Consider the following 23,428-nt stretch of genomic DNA (forward strand, 5'->3'; position numbering starts at 1 on the left):
AGCAATTGCGAATACGAATTATTGTAGGGATAAAACAAAGCATTAGCAGGATGGGAGGGCCATGGCGCACACCAGGCACCGCGGATGAGGCCGGAGGGGTCCGCAAAGCCTCGGGCGGGGGTCGTTCCCTTGGGGACGGGGCTTCACGCGGCGGCGGGGCGGGACGGGACGGGACCCGCCCGGGGAGGTGCCACCTCGCACTTCCTCGGCGTCCCGCGGGGGCGGTCGCGGGCAGGAGTCGCTCCCCGGCGGGGCGGAGGCGGCGGAGAAGCGGCCGTGGGACGATGACCCAGCGCCGGGAGCCGCGCCCCGCCGCGCCGCTGGACCAGGAGCTGGCGGCGCTCGGGTAAGCGGCGCTCGTGGGGGGTCCCCGCACGAAGGACGCCCTAAATGACCGTCCTGGGGTGGTGTCGGGTGACCCGACGGGAGCTGAGGGAGTGGGAACTGCTGGTTCTTTGCTGCTGGGTTTTGGTGGTGCCGCGCCACCCGATGGGAGCTGACAGGGTGGGAGCTGCTGGTTCTTGCTGCTGGGTTTTGGTAATGGAGTAATAAGACAACATGGGGTCTGTCTCAACGAGCCCGCCAAAGGGCTCCGGGCGTGGTGTGCGGTCCCTCGGAGAAGCCTAGTGCCTCGTCCCTGCGGCAGGTGTGAAAGGTTGGAAAGCCACAGGTGAGTGGGAGGAACAAAAAATAGTCAGGAAAAACTAGAGCGCAGGCAGGAGTTTCGAATGTAGTGGAGAGTTTGCGGCAGTTTCCCTCAGAGAATCTCTGTGATGTTGAAACCTCCTCTGCTGGGAAGAGCCCAGATTTTGCTGTGCCACTTTCCCTCATTTCAAGGGAGCGCCAAACCCAGAGCCTGGAATCAGAGCTGCTGTCCTCCCCGTGCCCTCCCTTTGGCTGCCTCTCTGTAGTTTGGTTTGGGCCCTGGAGCAGAGGGCTGCTATCCCAGCCACCATGCCGGCTGCTCCTCGCTGAGCCCTGGGACGCAGCAGGCTTCCCAAAGGTGCTGTAATTCGCAGCCATTAGGAGGACATCACAGTCACTGAAAAGCAAAAATCCCAGAAGCAAAAAGGAAGGCTGAAGGATACAACAGACCTTCCCTGTCTGATGCGACACACCCATTTTGCAACAGTTACTTGGAATTACTATCTAAACACTGCTGATATTTTCTCATATTTAGAAGAACCCTTAAAAGAAATGCCTGTTAATGTAAGCATCTAACAGGTATGATATTAAGTCACTTTCAAGTGGTACCCGGCATGGCCGTTATATACCTTTTCTTTGCATCTGTAAGGTTATGCTCATCCTAAAATAATATCTTCAGGGAAGAAAGAAAAAAAATAGTTACAGCTGTTGTGGGTAGCATTATTCCTAATTACCAGACTTTTATTCATTTACACTATATGGTCTGAGCTGATATGTGCCAGTAACACCTGCCTAGTAACAGCCTCACTCGCTGGTGAGGAGTTCATCCTCATAGATGATCTTGTAGTACTGCAGCTTGATGTGGTACCTGATGTGGTGTCCATAAGAAGGAGAGGGTACAAATGAGAGTGATACAAATATGCATTTTTAGAGCTGTAGTTTCTTTATTTTATTTCCACTTCAATGGAAAACCTAAACTTTTCACCCTATCACAGAATACTAAACACCTCCTTCAGGGGAGCCTGTTGAGTTAAATGCACTAAAGGTGCACTGCCAGGCAAAGAATCCCTTCAAGTTACTAAACAAGGCCTTTTCTTTTCAGCTAGTACTAAGGTCGCTTTTGTTTTTGTCTTTTTATAAAGAGGAAAAAGAAGTCCTCACACAGCAAGCATTCTTGCAGCATAGTCTAAAAGGTCTCTTAATGCAAATACTTTTACAGCTGTGAGAAGGGGGTGTGTCACTTTCCAGACCATAAAATTAAGTTTTCAGTCATCACAAGGGTTTTCCGACCTAAACTTAGTTCCTGATACCATCACAATGCTGAGTTTCCCTGGCACCCAACATAGTATCTAGCACAACTGAGACCCAGTTCTGGTGAGGAACGTGTGTCATTGCCATAGCAAAGACCAGCAGAGACAGCAGTCATTCAAATGAGGAGCAGCTTTGAAATTCAGGTGCCTTTGGGGGGGAATTTGAAGGAGGTTATTTTAGAGCTTCTGCTTTATGGTGCAAAAATCAAAGAAGTTGGATAAGGTTTGAAGAAGTGTGAAATGAGAAGGACTTTTCCTTTCCTTTTACAAGAAAGGAGGCTGAGCACCGGAATATGCTCATAGTTTACCAGGTTAGCTGCTCATCAAAATGGAAAGTTGTCAGCAGTGTAGTGAAAATTCAGCTTACATGCAGGTTCATTGTGAGGATGTGCATATAGGTGGACCTAGTGGCTAATGAAAAGGAAGATCAAAATCAAAACATATTATTAAGAACTTGTTGTCTCATTTATTAACTTTGTCCCTAAATATACTAAAATGTTTAAAAGGGAACACTGAAGTTTGTCAAAAGAGACATAAACATCTTGGCTTAAAGGAAAGGGAAACTGACATTGGGATTCTTCTTTGAAGGTCTCTGGTTATTCCTGGGGTCAACCCTTTCTTCACTTGCAGTTATTGCTGTTACAGCTGAAAGGACAGCCCATATACTGCAGTGTGAAGCTCCTGTAACTGATCACGTCCTATGTGAGTCCGGGGAATTCCACATTACAGTTCACATTATTTGCGCAAGAGATGAGAATGTGGAATATCTTGTCATCCAAGTAATTCCAGGCTGATCTGGTAGTGCAGTTTCTGTCCCAGTACAGCATAGTTTGGGCGACACTGTTTGCCTGTTGGAGGTGAAAGGAACAGGGCAAGAGGAAACAAGTTTTTGTAGCCTTTTTCCTTTTGTAGTCTGAGCTTTCTTTGTCACCCCTTGCAGCACAGCTTTTATGCTTCTCCAGGTTTGACAGTCCCATGACAGATGGTATTTATAAGTCTGAACAATACACTTCATGCTTAGTTTTCAGAAGAGAAATTGGGCCTCAGGCCTAGATCAGGTGATAATAAAATTGGGGAATTGAGGAGCACGTATGACTGGAACAGGGTATATGGTCATAAGAATTTTTTCTTCATCTATATTTCAAATTTTAACAAAGAAAAAATTAAAACAGCTAGAAAGTGGGCTGAAAGACCAGGTGAAAATCAGAATGAAGGCAGTTGAAAGAAGGGGGAGAGAAAATGGAAGTGAAAAACAGAAGCTGAACTAGTGAAAGTCTACAGTTAGAAGACAGGAGCTTTAAGGCTGGATACACTGATGTTATTTCCTTTTATTTCTATTTTAAAATTATTTTTCCCATGTAATGGCATCCTTGTATTTGAACAAAGTGCCTTACATAGGTGTGTGATTAAGTGTTTTGGTGTGACACATTGAAAGGATGTCTAATAAATACCAGTTTTGGTTTCATGCCACCTATAACTTCTGTCTTAGCATTCTTGCGCCGTTGTAGGTTCTCTAGAGCTCTGTCAACTCATGTGCCATTAAAAACCTTGCCAAAATTTTACTTTTAGTGACATGAGGTACCCTTTTGCAACTTTCAGATGGAAGGCAATGCTTCTAGAGTTTGATATTAGGAAAATAAATTTAAAAAAAAACCAAAACAACTTGACAGATAAGATCTGGAAGTTGCTGAAATCCAGAATGCCAAAAATAGAGAACTAGTGAGGCAGTTTTCTAGAGTCATTTTTGGACTACAGGCATGTGAAGAGCATTGAATCCAGTCAGAGGAGATAAGTCAGTGCTCTCCTGTGCACTCCATCAAGCAGTACTATGTACCACTCCTTTAACCTAAGAATGGGAATACATTTTGAACCTAGTGTATAGTTTCAAAATGTAAGCAAATTCAGCTTCTTGCTGAAGAAGATATTTTTAATACAAAAATAAGGTGCAAAACTTGTCATCATCTACCACCACAAAAAACCCCCCACCTCGAACAAACAACAAGAAACCCCAACCAACCAACTCAGGGTGAATAACTACTATGAATAATACTGGAGTGAGGTCCTACTGCAAGCACATCTGGACCATCTTCCCACTAATGGGGATTCTTGTTACCCTTCAGAAGTGTCTGAGAGATGAATTCGATTTGCAGTGTTTCTGCTTGGGTCCTACAAGGTGCTTTCCTCAGGGATGGTCACCCACTGAGGAGCATCACCTGCAGTATGGGAGGGAGCTTCTGGGAAGGGAGCAGAGAATTCACCCAGCTGAATACCCAGAATCTCCTTCTTGCATCAGAGAAGGAACTTTGAATTGCCTGACTTTTTACGACAGCAAGCCTAACATGCACACACTTTCTAACTCTATCCAGGCTATAACCATCTGAGAACATAATCTGATAAGGACACAAAAACTAAGTGTGACCTCTGCCTACTGCATTTATCTGAGAGCTGGGCATACCTCAGAGTTATCACTCCAGGCACTAAAACCAAATGGCAGTCAGAACTTCTAGCTGTTCTTTCTTCTGGTGCTACTGTCTTTCATTTTTATGAGGAAGAAAAGCAAGTGTTTGTACTGGGTGTTACTCAGTTTGCACACAGAAATGGCTGAGAAGAGAGTTACCCAAGTCACTCAACATTCATTCTTGCATGAATGAGTGTTTGTGCTCCTTGTGTATTATGTTACTGTTAAAAAGTTAATCCACTTAATGCCAGCTACAAGTTTATTCACTAGCCCCTATTTACACAGGTAGTAATGTTTTGCAAGATATCTATATGTTTTCTTCAAAAACAGTATTACCAGAAACAACAGATGCCATACGTAGAGGGCTCTCTGATCTGCGGGGACATAGGAATAAAGTTTCATTAACATTTTTCATTGAAACAACTTGGGTTGTTAAAGAACAAATGACCATTTTGAAGACGATGTTCTAACCTAAAGAGGGAGTTTCCCACCTCAAACATTGCTGTAACGTATTTGTGATCATCACCTCAGTGTAGGTAGCTCTAGTCTCTGCATTAACTACACAGAGATCTTAATGCAAGAAGAGATTTTAACATGACTGCATCCTATTCTGGAGTTGTGAGGACCAGCATAGCTGCAGCGATATTGGCTGCCAGCGTACACATGGCTTGCACTGCAGCAGCCACCAGCTCACTCCACAGCTCCACAGGGGAACCCCACTGCTGACTGGATGGGCAGATCTTTAGGGCAAGGCTGTGTGCTCTGATGAGTTTTGGCTCTCTGGAGCACTGAGTGTCTCATTTCTTTCTCCTTCTCTTATCAGCCATCTTGGTAAGGTCCTTTCTATGCTGTCACCAATGCGCTCGGAACTAAAGAATAGTTTAATTTTTAAAAAAATTTTTTTCCCAAAGATTAACAAAGGTAATCTCACTAGGTGTGCATGCCCATCCTAAGATGTGCTTTCATTGGCCTAGCAGACTCTTCTGTTTCGAAGAGCAGGAAGAATAGTGTGGTCATTCAACAACATGCACTGATAACACAAACATGCTTATGTGTATAGGTTTAAGAGATTTAACGTCATTTGGGACAAAGTTAAAGCAACCAGAATGGATAAATGACAGCAGTTATAAACTCTGAGACTGAGACTGCTAGTCAAATCATGGAGAAGTAACCCCAAAAAGGTGAGGATGTAGATTTTTTTAATAGGAGAAATGAAATTAGTAGAAAAGAAAAACCTCTATATATCGGACAGGACGGTGTGCAAGGCCAAGGGTAGCCAGCAGAAGTGGCTTTAAAGCAGGAAAGAACTTTCATCTGTCTTTCTTCTTGTGTTTCTTCTGAGAAATCTGAATCAGGAACCCCACACAGTTGTTACACTACTGATGATTTTCAGTCTGAGTGTCCAAGTACAGAGCTTATTTCTGAAATTTTTTTGTAGTGAATACAGGAATTTATAAAAAAGACTTTTGGAAGGAGCTTCAGAAACAGCAGGATGCGCACCATGGTTCAAAATCAAAGACTGAAGCCAAGCTTTTTGAAGGACTTTCTAGGGGCTTCAAACAGATGGGTGTTTATAAAGTGTTTTAATTTTCTTAATGTCTCATTTTAAGAAGGCAAGAAGGTAGATTTAGTATTGTATTTTCTATCCAACAGTTTCTTGTCCCAGGTATCACTTGGAAAACAACCAAAATTTAAGCTAAATGTGACTGCCTCTTACAGTGTTTTGCCAAATGATCCATGTCTCCCATCTTGATTTCCCTGCAAATTTCAAAGAACTGTTTAAATGATTTTTTCTGAAACAGATAAAAAGAAGGATTCCCCTCTGACAAATACTTAAATTTACCTCAAGTATACCTAGTAGTGTTTCACAACAGAACTGTTTGGATTTATTTTTAGTCTCGTTTATTTCTATTTGTATCATCAGGCAGGCTTGATTGGGAGAGCGGACTATTTGCACAGGTGTGTATTTGTTTACCTTCCTAGTTGTCTGTGGTGCAAATTCTAAATTTTCCACAGCATTTTAAAATATTACCTATGCTTGTGCAATTGCAACAAATTTTGTGTGACCATTTTCACAGTGGAATATCCAAGTAACCCAATTGAACCATCTGTTACAGGAAAGAAAAAACCCCCCAAAATATGTATAACAGTCCCTTCGACACTAAGATCTGCAGTACTGCCTCACATCCACTTCTACTTTTTAAGATGAGCAAGAGGAACACAGTAACATTTGAGGGATTTTTGTCTGAGACAGCATATTTAGGCAAGATGACTGGTGCAACCTTGTTAGCAAAACCGCACTTTCAAACAAAATTATATTCCCATTTAAGTGGGTGGGGACAAAATTATATTCCCATTTAAGTGGGTGGGGTTTCGTTGTTGGCTTTTGGTTAGTTTATTTATTTTTTTTTTTTGCATAGTGGTAAAATTTTGTTAGTCACTGGCCTTTTATGTTTAAAGAGAGCATGGATTTAAACATAGCACTTTTTAAACCCTAATTAAAATCTTAGAAAAAGGCATTTCTGGAAATAAGGCAACAGCACACTTATGAGAAATGTCAAACTAAATTCACCTCCTTCATGCAAATGACCTATTACAGATTTTGTCAACGTATGCTTCTTTTGCACAGAAGTAAGAGAAGTGGTGTTATGAAATCCCACCCAAAATGCAGTGTTACCTTCCCAGCTGCAGGTCCAGCCAAATGTGCATGCTGATATGATCCTCTTCACATCAGGACAGATCTGACCTTTGACTGTTACTTACTTGGGCAGTTAATACCAAAGTGGATTTTGGCTGACAGGTGTTTCAGAAGATGACACTTTGATCTTTAAATATTCATTATATTATTCCACTGTGTAGATGGCCCACGAACCACAAACTAGAGCCAAAGCAGCAGTACCCTGTCGGTATTGAGTTTCACATGGATCTTGTCTTCTGCTGGGTTAACAGTCTGGAGTCTCTTATAAAGCAATTTATCAGCCAGCTGGCTTTTCAACTAGGCAGCTGTCCAAATTCAGAGTTAGAGCTTTGTGTGAGATGACAAGTTTAGTGGCAACTTGTGAAGAACAGCTAAGGAGAAAGAGTATACAATTGCACCTGGGTTCAGTTTAAAGACTGCCATGATACAAATTCTGGAAAGTGCTATGATGACACTTCTGCTTTCAGTGAAACTGTATTTCTCTGTCTGAAACAGTGATAGACTTTAAGCCCAGTGCTATAGGCGCACACAATTTAAAGGAAGGGAAAGAAGACCTGTCACCACTTCACTCACAGACATAGGAAGCTTGTTCCCTGCAGAACTGTGCTTTGGATGTAGTATCCCTCCCTCCTGCACCAGAGGCTCTAGTGGATGTATATAGCTATTGTTGATATCTGCACACACATCTTACAGGATTGGAACTCCAACATTTTATAGCTGAAGCGTTTTTTGTGTTCAGTCTCAGGTTCATTGCTAAGGAGATCCTTGACTGTTGAAAGAAATTGGGTGTTTCTACCGTGGAACGTTAAGATGAAATGGAATGGAAATGAATGGAAAGAAAGCCATAAACTACATTTCCTGGACTTCTTTGTAGGACTTTTTTACCCCTCTGAATTCCTTGCAAAATTTTTCACATAGAAAAATGAAGTTAATTTTCACTGAAGTTAAATTGAAGCAGGTGTTTAGATGTTTTCCTCCATCTCTCAGACCTTGTGTGGCCAAGTGGCAACAACCATGAGATTTCTTAATTTTCACTGAAATTTCGTCAGTTAATTTTTATCCCTGTAATTCTAAGCTTAGGCAAGCATGTTCAATTGCAGATCTTAGTACAGTAGATTTGTTGTGGGCAATACAGAGTTTGTGAGGAGTTTAAGTGCTGCCTGTTTGCCCCAGAAGAGGAAGTGTACCAAAGCGTATACATATGTCAGGAAGTACAGATTCTGAAAATAGACAGAGGATTCTGTATACCCCCCAAAATTGCTTTCACCTTATCAGCACAGACCTGGGTAACTTGTTGCTCAGACAAGTAGAATTTGCAGGGTTCTTTAGGTTCAGACCGTCAGCTGTTTGTACACAACTTTGCATTAACAAAAAATAGTTTTCTGAGCATGTCAAAAGGTGGCTGCTGAAAGGGGCATGGATCTATGCAACCTGTGAGTAGGATGGTAACTCAAAATTGTAGCAGTGTTGTTGCAGTCCTTCCTCTTTCTGTAACCCTGCTCCAAAAAGCAGCAGCAGCTGTCAATTAAGAGCTGAGAGAATGATGTTTTAACCCTTTGTGTCTTCCCAGGTGGTACCATGATAATCTCACCCGACATGCAGCAGAAGCGCTGCTGCTTTCCAACGGGCAGGATGGCAGCTATCTTTTGAGGAAGAGTAATGACAGGGAAGATTTGTACTCCCTCTCTGTAAGGTAGGGTATGGGCAGAGTGAATTAATATAATGCTGCACTTACTCGCATGTTTGTTTGCATGCCTCATGCGTTGAGATGACCTACTGATTTTTTCTTAGGGTTTGGACTGTTTTGAAGTATATTCCTAATGGTGTAATCCCATTGAGCCACATTTTGTTAGAGGAAAAAAAAATTGATTGGATTTGACAGTTGCTCTCATTTTTCCAAATTATAAATTAATTTTATTGGTAGAAAACATCATTCTATGGATTGGCTGTAGATTTTCAGTCTGCATGATAAAAATCTGTATGGCAGCTACAAGAGCTTAAGAAACAGCTGATGGGAGTAGAGAAGTTTTATGATGAGGATAGTGGCAAACATACAATTTAATAGGTGCTAGCTTCACTAGCACTTTCTGAATTGCTGAATAGGAACCACCATCTCTGAAGGATGTTCCAATGTTTGACTTGATGGTTTTACTCCTCTGTTGTGGGCTAGGGTTCAGCCTCAGCCAGTTATGCATGACTGATTTAGACAGTATTTTGCAGGTGACAGATGTCAGGCCCTTGAAGTCAACTACAGCAATTTATGTGAGTTTAGGACACAACCAATACAGAGCACAGGTAGCCTGGCCTGGGTACTTCACTACGAATCACATTTAAAGACTCTCCCAAGAAGTAGAGAAGCCACAGTATTTTAGCAAGACAACACAAAGGACATGTGCGTTAGACACACAAGATGGTCCCTGCATGTCAGCTGAGAGGAGGTAACCAACCCTAAATACATTCTTAGCCTTTGGCAACTGTATAAGCAGCCTTAGAGTGAAATTTTAAGCTACTGCATTCAAGCTCATTTCTGCCTCAGACTGAGCCTCTGAACAATTGGTGGCCACAGCTCAGCTGAATCGCGGTAACTTTTTGAACTAAAGTCACTTTGAACATTGTAATAATGCTGATTATTTACAACTCAGACAGGAACACAGCATATGCCCTTGAGATTGTGGCTTTCTGCATATGCAGTACCATGAGCTGTTACAATTTGGAAGTCCAATTTGCACATACCCTGTTCCCCAGAAAAGGCAACTATGAGCTGTTTCACCCTTTTCTGACAGAAGGTCAGGAGCAAGTGTGCCTATACATATACTGTTAAAATTATTACCACTATAGACAGCTATTTATACAAGGAGCTTTGGGGGCACCCAACGGATCTGAAGGTGATGTTACAAAACGAGTGTTCAGAGTAGCAACGACTGAATTGAGTGCAAGTGTTAGGAAAAAAAATAGTGGCATTTGTAAGTAATAGCTTTCCTTAAAAAAAGTAATTTTAAATGAATCATTGTTTCTCTTGTTAATATTTTTTGACTTTAAAATGTAACTAAGCATTATTTGAGATAGTCTACCTCAGACAATTAAAAATATACACTTAAGCTAGTTTTAAAGGGCACTCAGGAATCAACTTATTGTAATAAAAGGAAATTTAAATAGTTGCTCTTTTAATAGGAAACAAAAGTGTTAGTTGATGAAAATAAATTTGCTGCTTTAAGAAATTCTAGCCTTAGAAGACCTAGAAAAGTCTACTTCAGGCCTATTCCAATCTCTTGTTCAGCTCTTCATGTAGTTTCAAGAATTACTTGTTGCATTACCATGTGAACTGAATAGCCTAATCTGGAGTTTGATCTTTTATTGTGTTACATCAGTTTTTGGTGGTACTGTTCCCTTAATACTGATTTTGATTTTAAAATGTTTATTTTCTATGTTTGTTTAATTTTACATTTTCCTTTCAATTTTTTGACTAATATTAAAACTTAATTTTAGAATAAGTAAGTCAGTTTTGTTCTGATATATTTTTGTGGAAAGGATAAATTTAGCAATTCTGGCTGTCATTTTTTTTCTCTCCTAAAATGTCTTCTGTAGCTTTTACTTTACTTTTTGCCTCTGCCTCACAAGGAACTTCAGTCATTATTATAGTTTTGGATTTTCTTAAAGGAAAAACTGCTTAGACATCCCTTGAGGGTTTTATTGACAGCTGTAGGAAGGGAGATCACGTATTGCCCGAAGTCTGCTCCCCCACTGAAATTAGCCAATTTGAAAAGGAAGTAGGAAACAGAGTAGAAGTTGCTCTCATTGCAACATTATATTTCTTATGAAATTAGAGGAAAAGACGGAAAATCCTGTCATTGCAGCAGAGTTACAGCAGCTCTGCGCTAGTGAGGAACATTTGCACTTGGCTTGTTGCAGGCATTGTGCCCCAGCTGACTGTAATGCAAAAATGTTGGAGACCAATAGAGGCATGTTCTGCAATATCACAAATACTGTTCAGAGATGAATATTTAAGTACCTACTGATTGAAATCATAATCTTCAGTGGAAGTGTCAGTAAACAACGGAAAAGATGCTATAAATCCCTTTCTTCACTCTATTTTCAATATAAGTTTTGGCTCAAACAAAGTTTACTCTGAACTATTTTAAGTGCCAGTAACATTAACGAAAGTAACTTTTTCACTGGATAAATACTTTCATTAAGTGCTTCACTTTCTTTTGAGTCAAAATAATTGCCCATCAAGGAAGTGAGGCCTTGCACACTTCTCTAATACCATCAGGTTTCACAAACAAATGCTGTTACTTCCCCTACGGCCAAAGGACCCTGGTTCATTTTTAGTAGTGCCCATCACAGAGGAACCATTCATCCAAATAGAGACAAAGCAGACAAATTGTAAAGCCTTAGGTATTTAAAAGTAGGTTATTAAATCCCTGTTTGGGTGCAAAAAGAAGGAGCTTATTTTTGAAAGAGAAATAGAAGACATTTTAAATATTATGATGCTTCCTGAAAAGTAAGACACGTCCCAAGTAATATCAAGACTAAAGCCAGTAAGTGAAGGGATATCATCGGTTTTAGGCAGAAGGCTTAAAATCTCTTTTATGAGTATTTTTACTGATGCAAGAGTTAAATTAAGGGTTAAGTCACTTGGCCTTTCTAGGCTTTCATCATCTCACATCTGTAAAGCAGCAATTCAAATCCAGTTCTTGGATGTGTTGAATATTAGTGGGGACAGTAATGGCAGTGGTATTACTGCTAGGACAGCAAATGTCAGCCTGTGCTCTGGGCCAGATTTCCTGTAGTGAAAGCTGCTATTTAAGGATTGTATATCCCAAAAGCCTCTGGCGTTTATGCCTTGACAAATTTTCCTTTTTTATTTTAGGGGAAAAGATTCTGTGAAACACTTCCATGTTGAATACACAGGAACTTCATTCAAATTTGGGTTTAATGAATTTTCTAGCTTGAAGGAATTGGTCATGCATTTTGCCAATCAGCCTTTAATTGGAAGTGAAACAGGTAAGGAGAGCCATATGTTTATATGAATACATTTGTAGTCATGCTTCAAACAGATTTAAGTAAAAGGAGCTTCCAATGTGTTAGCAAGTAGGTCTACTGCTGAAGTGTTCCTCTTCATAAATTAACATTCTTATTACCCTCAGGTATCTAAAAAGTTCCACTTCAAAAAAATCTTTCAAGTACTCTGAAGATAAACCACGTGTAAGTTTACTGAGTTTTTGCTAACCAGGGACATTTTGATTTCTCAGAGGACGATTGTTTCAAAATGTGCCTGTAGTGGAAGGAATGGAACATTCTCAAAAAGGGCATTTAGTGAGCAAATAAATATTCATCTATGAAGTTGAAATTCTCCTATAAGAATAAATGGAAAAGGGACTTGAAATTGTTTACCTTCACTATTCTTCATCTAAGGAAAGAGTCTGCAGTGTTATGTTCCTCTTTCCTGTAGGGAATGTGGTCTGAACCATCTCTCCTGTTCTGTCTACAGTGCATCAGCCTGCTGATGCCATCTGCCATCACAGTGATTTGTCTTGCTTTTAAGAGAGAAAAAGCATAGGCTTCTTTAACAGACCATGTGCTGCCTGAATTAAAGCTCAAAAGATTAAACTTGATTCCTACAAGTGAGTTGAACATGACTAGATTAGAACCCCTGGAGAAACAGACTCGTAATATCATAATAATGCCAGTTTTAGGTTTTTCTTTAAAAGTAAGAGATGAAGATGTGTCAGTACAAGATAGTACCAAAATCTCCAGTATCCTCTGTAGAAAGTGTATGCAAATAACTCAGAGTAGTACTAATTATATATGCAAGAGACAAGTTAAATGGTAGTTGGCACATGCCATTAACTGTAATATGTCACCAGTGCTCTTTTAATGCAAACATTAAATTCAAGGGTTGCTTTGCAAATTTCTTCCCCCCAAGAAAAATGCAGTTGTACACTCAATATGGCACTAGTATCTTTCAAAGGATTGTCTTTTTAAATTGCTTTGAAGAGTGGTTTGAACACAGAGTTCCTACTTGTGTAGCTATTTTTCCTGTGCAATCAGATGTGCATCAACAGGCCTAACTCTGTAAAGATTTCAGATGACAAAAAAAACTTGTATTGACCCATTCTTCATTCCTTCACTGCACATGTTACACACATTAGTAAGCAAGGTGTTGGTGATATGTGATCTCTGTGGATGGGATCAACACTGCTCACTTATCACTTCAAGGCTTCCTACTCAGATTCTGCTGGCTCTGTGAAACCTCCATGTTGGATGTGCAACAGAATAAAAAAAAAAAACCAGATAAACTTGAACATCACATTAAGAAACATTCCACTTCACCTTACCATGGATAACAGTTGAGGAGAGTGTTAGCACTCAGGCAATGTTCCTTCAGATATGGGTGTTCAAGTTCTCCTGGATGGTAACCAATTTCTGTCAAAAATGGGGTAGGGGCTCATCGGTGTCAACTCTAAGCCATGTGTCAGTGTGGCAGAATTTCTGTCCCAGCACAGGGTCACACAGCAGGTTGGCAGAAGGGCCAGGAAGAGAGTCTGATTTTGTAGGGAACATTTTCTTTCAGTGAAAAGCAGCAAGTGACCCTTAGCTCAGACATTAGTAGAAAGTAGTTGGACCAATTTTTCTTATTCCCTGTTATACTTGCAAACAATTTTCTATAGAAACACTTTGAGATCAGGAATGAAGGAGTAAAGGAAGACCGCATTTTTCATCTTCTCCTTGCTTTTGAACAGGATTTTATAAAACAGAGACACATGAAATAGGATGTGTGATGGTTTCTACTATCTTCCACTTAAGTTTGTCTCACAGGAGCTAGTTTTGTGTCTGAAGAGGCTCACCAGACTCTCTTTGATCAATACTTAAACACAGAGGCCTACACCCATGCAAACTGGTCCATGGAGTGCTGTGGTTCTTTTGTACTGGGACAGCTGCAGGTTTGTGCTTCAAGCCCAACCAGTCTTGTCTGTATTACAGCTTAATTTGCCATCATCTACTTCTCTGAAGTGCAATGTGTAGACTTTGTTCTAAACTACAGATAACTGTAAGGAATGTGGGGCTATTGTGTTTTTTGAGATGGTTTATTGAACAGGCAAGATGGATCTTCTTTCAAAGTAACAAGGTCAACATGTTATTCTTACCTGTTCGCTTTGTTTATCAGTTTTTGACTAAATGATTTTGAAAACATGTAAAAATGTAGCCAGTAATTAGCCAGACCAAAAAGCCAGTCATTTAAAACTAGCATTTCTAACAATGGGACTAATTTCATTCTTCTGTAGAAATAGACACCATACACAAACACGAAAGAGGAATCTTGCTCCAGTGCAGCTTTTACTAGTTCTTGTGTATAATCATTTGATGATTCTGTACAAGTATATTTTGTGGAGAAAAAAAAAACCACAGAGAACTTACTCAAAAATAAATACTGTATAAAATGTTAAATTAGACCTTCCAGTTCTGCAATGGGGCTCTTTATCCATGGTGTACAGATGATGGTACTCTGATTCTATGTAACAGCTTAAGAGTAGTTTCTGTAGAATGGTGATGGGTGTGTTCTCAATTTCATTTTAAATGATAAAGCATTATTTTTCTGCAAGACCAGAGAGACATAAACTAATTTTGACTTTTCACTTATGGCAAGTTGCATATATCACATTTGCCTACACCCCCTGTGCCTCTGAATAGATTTCAGTTGGTTACTTCAAATATAAGTTTTCCACTTCACTTTTTAGCCTTTCCCATTACAAAATTACTAAATTACTCATTCACTCGTAGGTTTCAAGTCCAAGTTCTTACCAATTCTAGCATCTTTCCTCTTTAAGACGTGCAATATCAGCATAAAATGCAAATGGAGCAGCACTTGGTATGCTGCGACATTATTTTTAAAGAATGAAGTAAGATCGCATAGCAGTTACTATTTTAAGCAAGTTCTTCACTATTTTGAATAGTGTATTAAATTCACTATTGAGAATGCAGCTTTTTTTTTCAGGGAAAGTGCAATAAATGTGACCTTATTTGGAGAACAAAGAATGGCCATAATCAAAACATTTAACTGGAAAGAGTTACAGTAAAAACAGTTAAAGGCGACTGTAACATGGGCTTCTTGGTAGGAAGTCTGTATTCGAAGCTCTGACAGATTAAGTGGTTTAACCAGCAAGTAGTGAGTTGTTTGGCAAAACCAATGACTGTTATGGCCTCCTATCCTGTTTAGCATCCTTCCTACCCAGCCAGCCAGCCTCCTTTGCAGGAAGGGAATTGAATGGGTCAAGTGATCCCTGCAAGCATTAGTAAGTTCAAAAGTTTTGAAAAGGGACCATGTATTTACAGTTTTCACAGTTGCATTTATAATTTTAGGAAAAAGTAAAGTTAATCGTTCCATAAACAGGTAGCTACTGACAATTATTTTTGTGAATGGTCCTGCCAGAGGAATTACTCCTGCTCTTTTTCTCTCCAGGAACCTTAATTGTATTAAAGCATCCCTACCCACGGCAAGTGGAAGAACCTTCCATTTATGAGTCCGTCCGAGTTCACACTGCAATGCAGACGGGAAGGACAGAAAGTGATCTTGTTCCAAATGCTCCCTCAGTAAGTTGTGTTCTGGTAGAAGGGGTGCTTCTGGCCTCCAGCATGATTGCTGGAGGGAGCTATGGAGTAAGACAAGTAATTCATCCCTTTATGGGTTTGTAAATGCAGGAAGTCTTTGCCAACTAAGACAAAACAAACACAGACTTGCTAAGTAAGGTCCCATGGCAAATAAACCCTTTTATAATGTTGTCACTGAGACCTTCAATGTCACTGGGAAAACATTATCTGCAGCTGACCTAACTGAGTCTGACCATCCAAACAAAGAATACGTGGAAAATTGTCATTGTCCTGTTATCTTCCTTTTAGAATGCCATCTTAGCAGTAACATTATCATGAATTAAAAAAACACAAAAAAAATCATCCATTTGGGCCACCCATTCTGAGTGACCCTATCTGAGACTCACTTGGACAGTAATTAGAGGTTCTAAATCCTCTGTAACTCATATCTAAGTGAGACAGGTGGTTTCTCGAGAACAGTTTGCTCAGAAGAGAGAGGAAGGTATTTTAATTATATACTATATTTTTTGAGAAAAAGTTGATAAAAGAACCACTTCTGATATGTCTCACAACCCACCCTTCACAGCCAAGTTACACTTTAATCTCCAAAGAAGCTTGACTTCCACATACCACAAATAAAAAGACAATATTTTTTCAAGAACAAGTAGTAACTTGGCAAGAATTTGATTTTCAGAGGTCTGCAGTCTCACAGGTCCCTACACAGAGTTTCAGGATCTGAGAAGCCATAAGGTCCAAGTGCTACTCATGATACCAGAGAAACAGCTCAAAAATCAATTTTTCAAAAAGCACATTGAACATAACAGGTTTTTTCTCTCAAACATGTGGTTGTTTGAGAGGAGAGAATGCCACAGTAAAACAGCACTTTCCCCTGTTTGCATTTGAGGAGCAATTTCTGTGGATAATTTCACTGTCAGTTAAACCCCATGTGCTTTGGGTTACAACATGTACTGAGTTAGAAACATCTAACTTTACTACATAAACTATAACTGCAACTATTTTGCTGTGCTTGGTTCAGAAGATGCAGGCTAGTGGGTCACTGAGAGAGGCACGGTCTAGGAGGTTGCCTTCAGAGCCAGCACAGGTCCGTGTTTACCCTAGAGGTGTCCAGCTGTCTGACTGGAGCATTGAAATGAGGACAAGGCAAGTGGCTACAGGGAGTTTCCCTAAGAACAGGCTGCTCTTCCTTCTTCTGGATGTAGGCAAAGAGGGGAATGTGGGAAATAGAAGCAGAGCTCAATCTCTAACCCTGATCCCTTTCCTTATTACTTCACAGCTTGGTACAAAAGAAGGATATTTGGTAAAACAAGGCAGAATAGTTAAGGTAAGGAAAACTCTTACTGCTGCCTTCCACTCTGATCACCAACAGAACCTACAGACAACGTGGAGCTGAAATAGCTCTACCTGCATTCCCTTGCAGAGAGGAAGAATTTGTGTTTTGACCAACAACAGAGCATGACTGTAAAACAGAGCAAGTCAACAGCTTTAAAATGTTTTTCTTTCCTAAGAAGCATTAGACTAAATTCACCCAAGACAGTTACCGTCCATTCTTGATCTTTCAGAGCTGGAAGACAAGGTGGTTTACACTTCATAGGAATGAACTTAAGTATTTCAAAGACCAGACAGTAAGTAGCAAACACCAATTTTGCTCTTTAAACCTCTACAGACGCAGCTGCAGCCTTCTTGTATCTCTTGCTTCTCGCATCTGTATCACAGCTTCCCGAGCTAAAGCTTCTCATACTGTCAGAGGGGTCAAACTTTTCAAGTAAAGTCAGAGTTTTGTTGATGACTTCAACAAGAGAAAATAAGTTTTACGGCTGGAAAATATTTATTGTGTTCTGTCAGTCTTAGCTACTAGATAGGGTTGTTGTTCACAGTGGTTTTTTTCATAGAATCACAGAATGGTTTGGCTCAGAAGAGACCTCAAAGATCATCTCCTTCCAGCCCCTCACCGTAGGCAGGGACACCTTCCACTAGACTAAGTTGCTCAGAGCCCCATCGAGCCCGGCCTTGAACATATTGTTGAGTTGCTTTCTTAAGAGGATTTTAAGCTACCAGCACTACACAGCTTTTATTGGTAGCTTAGACACGCAACCTAACAGATAGCGTGCTATCCAAATAGTTCTAAAAGTACTAGTAGTATATTTTGCATTTTTTTGTTTTGTCCTATTATTTCAAGTGGTCTTACGTAGAAAAAGTATACATAGAAAACCATTCATTAAAAAATTTCATCTGACAAAGATTAACCTGCAGCATCTGGGAAAAGCGTCGTGTCCTTACAGTTGCTGCTCCCTTTCTATCTTAATCTGAGTAAAGATAAGAAACACCCCTAGAGTTTCTTTGCCCTTACAGTGCCTCCAGTTCAGGTTCCTTCATTAACACAGCCAAACTGTTTACCTCTGCACCTTTGCCAAGACTTGTTTCAAGTCTCTTAACAGATTTTTATGCAACAGCAGACACAACTGCCTTCTCTCACCAAGCATTACAATTTATAAACAGTTATGTTTTTGCTTTGCTTTCCATCAGTTTTCATTTCAGTTCAAGCCAACTTGAATTAAGTTTACAGGATATCGTTTCAAGAGGCAGCACTCTATTAGTGACTTAGCAGGCAAGAAGGTGTCTTTGTCAGGAATATGGCCTCCTTCCCGGCAGCAGGTCTGGTGTCTCCTGGCACTCCTGTTGTTGCTGTGGAGCTGCAGATACCTACAGGTGAGCAGCTTGCAGCTAGTCCTAGGATAACATTGGGTAGCACACCATAGCACAAGTGGCTTCCCTCTAGTGAAGCTTATAACTACTAGCCACTGAGCCAACAAAAAATGTAAGGAAAGAAGAGAAAGGAACGGACACCTCCATACACCTGATGAACGACCATGGGAACTGCTAAGGGTGTTTAGGCAGAAAGCAAGATGGTTTTCTGCTTAAGCTGCCTCTTCTGAGGTCTTAACACTGTGAGGCTGAAACAAATCAAGGAAGAACTCTCACACCTAGGAAGAATGAAACTCTTAAGGGAGATGGATTGCAGTTAGACAGTCTGTGTCCCTGCATCTGTACACTCCTGGTCTTGCCCAAAGAAACTAATATATGTGTGTATATATATATATATATATGTGTATACACACACACCGCTCAGGCAGCCAGACTCATCACTTCTGTTGCAAACACTACTTTAGCTCTGCTTCTGCATTTTTCCTTACCCAGCTACATCCTTTTAAGGCACTTAGGAATTAATTAAATCTCCAACAGCTGGCTAGGTCTGGTAAGACCTATACCCATCCCTTTGTCTCTGTAAACCTCAGTTGGAAGTGATACCAGATTTGCTGCTGTGTCAGTTGCATTATAAGGCATCAGCCAAATCTTAAGCAGTCTGCATCTAGCTCAAACATTCCTGAACTAGAGATCTCCTCTAGTTTTTTGTCCAGATCTGAACTGCCTGGGTTTTTTATATTTAGATCAATTCATATGATAATACTGATGTTACATTTGCTAGTTTGGATTTATGGTGTTACAACTATTGTATCTATGCCTGGAAAAATCTAGTAAAGGTCTAAATGCACTGAACTGAGATAGCCTTATCTTCTGTTTTCATGTGTTCCCATTTTAAAAACATTTTATTTTCAAGGCCACAGAACCGATTCGGGCACTTGACTTAACTGAATGCTCAGCTGTGCAATTTGACTATTCCCAGGAAAGAGTCAATTGTTTCTGGTAAGCAGCAGTACTTTGTTCATCTCGCTGGGAAGGTCAAAATAGAAAGGGAAGTTAGAAATGTAAACACTGAGTGCTTCTGAAAGGTCCCTTGTTGGTTGTGACCCTACTGATCCTCTAAGTCATGAGTCTCTTTCTGGCAGCCAACCTCAGTCCTGCATGGTTTGCCAAATTACTGCTGGCAAAAGGTGGGCCTATGTGTAGTGGGCATTTCTTTTTCTAATTCTGTAAGCCTGTATAACCATCTCCTAGACCCATGGATCTTGGATTCAGACATTACTACAGGTCACATGGTAATCACTTCTGTGCCCAGACAAGGGTGTTTTATCCCCATGGACCTGGGACAGCATCTCCCTGAGCTGTAAATGACTGTCGGCCATTCCTGGTTAACCTCCCTCCTGATGACTAAGTGGGAGCACAGCCCTCCTGCCCGGCTCTGTCTGACCAACTGTTGGTGCAGGCCAGCTGGGCTCAGTTTTAGGAAAAACTCCCAGTTGTTCTAGCAATCTAGTAAAGTTCTGTTTACTTACAGTTTAGTGTTCCCACTAAGGACATACTACCTGTGCGCAAAAACTGGAATAGAAGCTGATGAGTGGATTAAAATACTGCGATGGAAACTGGTAAGGGATGTGCAGTTACATGGCAGGACAGCTCAGGCAGCAGCACCCTTGGTACTGCCAATCATAAACCCCCCCAGTACTGTAGCACCCAAGTATTACAGTTCTCAGCACCTGCAAGAGGGGAATATTTGTTCTGGCTTCCAGGCCAGCTAGGCTGGAATACATAATTTTCACATAATCACAAAATCAATTAGGTTGGAAAAGACCTCTGAGATAATTGAGTCCAACCTTTGACGGATGGCCACCTTGTTAACTAGACCATGGCATCGAGTACCACATCCAGTCTCTTCTTAAATACCTCCAGGGATGGTGCCTCCGCCACCTCCTTGGGCAGCCCATTCCAATATCTTATCAACCTTTCTGTGAAGAAATTCCTCCTAATGTCCAACCTAAACCTCCTCTGGTGCAGCTTGAGGCCATTTCTTCTTGTCCAGCACTAGTTGCCTGGGAGAAGAGGCCGATCCCCATCTTTCTACAACCTCCTTTCAGGTATTTTTAGAGAGCAGTAAGGTCTCCCCTGAGCCTCTTCTTCTCCAGGCTGAACACGCCCAGCTCCCTCAGCAGCTCCTCATAAGGCTTGTGCTCCAGACCCTTCATGAGCTCCGTTGCCCTTCTCTGATGGACTCACTCCAGCACCTCAACGATCTCCCTGAATAGAGGGGCCCAGAACGGGACACAGCACTTGAGGTGTGGCCTCACCAGTGCTGAGTACAGGGGCACAATGTATATGCTTGCAAACCCACTGTCACATTTTTAGGATGCAACTTTTAATATGCATGCTCATTAGGAAGAAAAAGTTACTTCCATTTTTAAGGATTGTCATTATGTGGTTGGTAAACATTATGGATCATCAGCACAGACCACACATGTTGGGTCATGAGAAGAAAATGTAAAGGCTTGAAAGCACTACTTCCTAAGAAATATCAGTAATCGGGTTGGTCATACTGACCCACATCCGCACGCGTGCCGACAAACAGTAATGGATTGTCTTTCTGTTCCAGTCACAAATACGGAAGCAGCTGGAGGAACGCAACGCCACCCTCAGTTCCTAGCTGTGCCGCTAGCACTGCTCCGTTGGCAGGAATTGCCTCTCTGCCAAGGGAAGGCAGTGCTTACTAGAAGACAGTTTCACATCTCACAGTGGGTGTGTGCCTGCCTGTGCACCGCACACAGACCTTCACCCAGCTCTGCACACAAAGGATCCCCACAGCCGAGTGCTCCCCGGCTGCGGAATCACGCATGGAGACTGCTGCAAAACCAGGGTTGGTTTGATATGGTGTATGCCTGTAATGCACTTAATTCAAACACCTGTTAACTCATCACAGAAGTAGTCACTGTTGACAACTTCTGTGGTTATTCAGAGCACTCTTGATAATTTATTGCAAGCTCCATCACAACTAACCATCAGTATCACATTCTGTAAACTTGAGCCTGTTATCTAAAATGAGTCATTCCTGGAAACATTAAATATCTCTTTTTTATTACCTATTTAGGCTTTAAGCCAAAAGAAAAATGACAGAAGTAATTACATTTTTGTGAATAGTATCTATGTTGTAATCCAGAGAATATTTCACGGCCCTTTTCAAAGTGATGGATGACTTAGTTCTGGTCAGATATGTTTTTATATGGTTTAGATTTATACCACAGTGATGGCTACAAGTGAATGCTTTTTTCAAATAGGTAATGGTGAGCAGCATCATGTAGGTATGCTTGTTTACAAACCAGGGTTACAAGAAACAGGAAGCTGTTTCCAGGCAGTCACAGGACAGAGGTGCCACAGGACCCCAAGGCTGGGTGACAGGGCTCTGCAGAAGAGCTTTGCCTGTAGCAGCCACCAGCACTGTTAGCAGCATTATGAGTCAGGCTCATTACAGTCCCCCTTGAAAATGCACCAGGCTTTGTAATTTTTTCATCACAACAAAATGCACCAGATTCTGTTGGTTTTTTTCCTCACACAGAGAACTCAAAACAAGATTTTGACCAGAACTGTGTTTAGAATTAAGCACTGCTTGCTTTATATTGAACAAGGAGCACCATGTATGCTAAAAATACAAATTTAACAGAATACATCTTCTACATAACCTGATATAAATTTACATCTGTATTGTGCAAGACTCATATACATTTAACAGTGTGGCTCACTACAGGGACAAAAAGTGGAAGCCCAGGACTTTGGTGCTGTAGTCAAAATAGATGTTACATTTTTGAAGAAAAGCTTGACACACTGGAGAGGCCCAAGACCACTTGGCCCGACCTCATTGGCTGACCCACCTGCAAGATACCCTGAGCAATCCTGAGTCTCCTGGAGGGGTAGGGAAAGAGCAGGGAGGCCCTGTCTCCCTGCATAACAGTCAAATTTATGCTGAAACAGCACACACAAACCTCCCACTGTGCAAACACTGCAGTCTGTGTTGAGCATTGCTCACGCAGCAGGTCAGTGTTACGTAACTGCCTTTACTGTGAGAAGACTGCAGAAGAGGAAGATTAAAACACACTGGAAGAAAGAAAATCTAGATTTGGACATAGGAATAGCATTTTATTGCAACTTAGAAATTCAAAATACTTGTAAATATTTTTATACAGACTGTTTTCTGAATAAAATGTCATTATAAAACTAGCACGGGTATTTGTCTTCCTGTACTGTATTGTTAAAGCTTTGTCCTCCTTTTTCCCTTAAAGAAGTGGTTTAACAAACTGGCATCTTCCATTTAGCTTGAAAACCTTTGCTGAGTCTGTGTGAGAGAGAGGCAGCGTAAGGGGAAGAGAGAGATGATTTTCTCCAGCAGCATCACTGTTCTGGGAAAATGGCTTGGAAATGGAGTTTGACGTGTAACCACAAAACCAACCTTCCCTTTTTCACACGGACAGCTGCTTTACAAAACATTAGAAACACGTTCAGCACATGGGTGTCACAAACTGAAGCCAGTAAAAGAAACAGCACTCAGCTGGCCTTGGAAGCCACCACAGGCAGACGAACAGCAGGAGTAGGCCTTCAATGGAACACAAATGCACTTTGCCAGAAATACAGAGAGACACCCTGGGGCTCAATTTCCAGCTGCTTCTGTAAAGATCAGCAACAAAAGTCTCATTGCAGCTCAGTTTAAATGGCAAAGGGTTGACTGACAATCTGTAGTCTCTGGGAGAGCTTCTGAGCTAAGAGTTCCCAGTGGTCATTTCCAGCTCCACCATTTCCCCCTATCATGCCTGATGCTGCAGGTCCACAAGGTGTAAACAAGGGGCTGTGGCACCCCCTTTCCCAGCCTGAGGCAGAGACTTGTCCAGAGCTCTCCCTCAGACCTGCAGTGCTTGGCAGTTATCACAAGGGGAATGTGGGAGGGAACAAGGGGGTGGCAAAGAGCACAGGATTGATCCCCACCAACAGGAT

The 23,428-nt window shown here is 41.2% G+C and overlaps 1 protein-coding gene across 1 annotated transcript; it reads left to right on the top strand.

The window, feature by feature from the left end:
- The first annotated feature begins 192 nt into the window (after positions 1–192).
- Positions 193–22,660, top strand: DAPP1 (dual adaptor of phosphotyrosine and 3-phosphoinositides 1). The gene is made up of 9 exons (XM_064651984.1): positions 193–346; positions 8,682–8,804; positions 11,982–12,115; positions 15,573–15,703; positions 16,995–17,042; positions 17,281–17,343; positions 19,338–19,423; positions 19,956–20,043; positions 21,045–22,660. Exons 1-9 carry the CDS (start codon positions 285–287, stop codon positions 21,093–21,095), a joined length of 786 nt encoding a protein of 261 aa, XP_064508054.1. The 5' UTR covers positions 193–284; the 3' UTR covers positions 21,096–22,660.
- The last annotated feature ends 768 nt before the right edge of the window (positions 22,661–23,428 follow it).

Source organism: Pseudopipra pipra, chromosome 4 (assembly GCF_036250125.1).
Source record: "Pseudopipra pipra isolate bDixPip1 chromosome 4, bDixPip1.hap1, whole genome shotgun sequence".
Classification (NCBI taxonomy): Eukaryota; Metazoa; Chordata; class Aves; order Passeriformes; family Pipridae; genus Pseudopipra; species Pseudopipra pipra.

Excerpts from the sequence above, each read along its gene's own strand:
- DAPP1 (XM_064651984.1), top strand. The coding sequence starts at position 285 with ATGACCCAGCGCCGGGAGCCGCGCCCCGCCGCGCCGCTGGACCAGGAG. Across the intron at positions 347-8,681 it reads CAGGAGCTGGCGGCGCTCGG|GTGGTACCATGATAATCTCA; the intron begins GTAAGCGGCGCT and ends GTGTCTTCCCAG. Across the intron at positions 12,116-15,572 it reads TTTAATTGGAAGTGAAACAG|GAACCTTAATTGTATTAAAG; the intron begins GTAAGGAGAGCC and ends TTTTCTCTCCAG.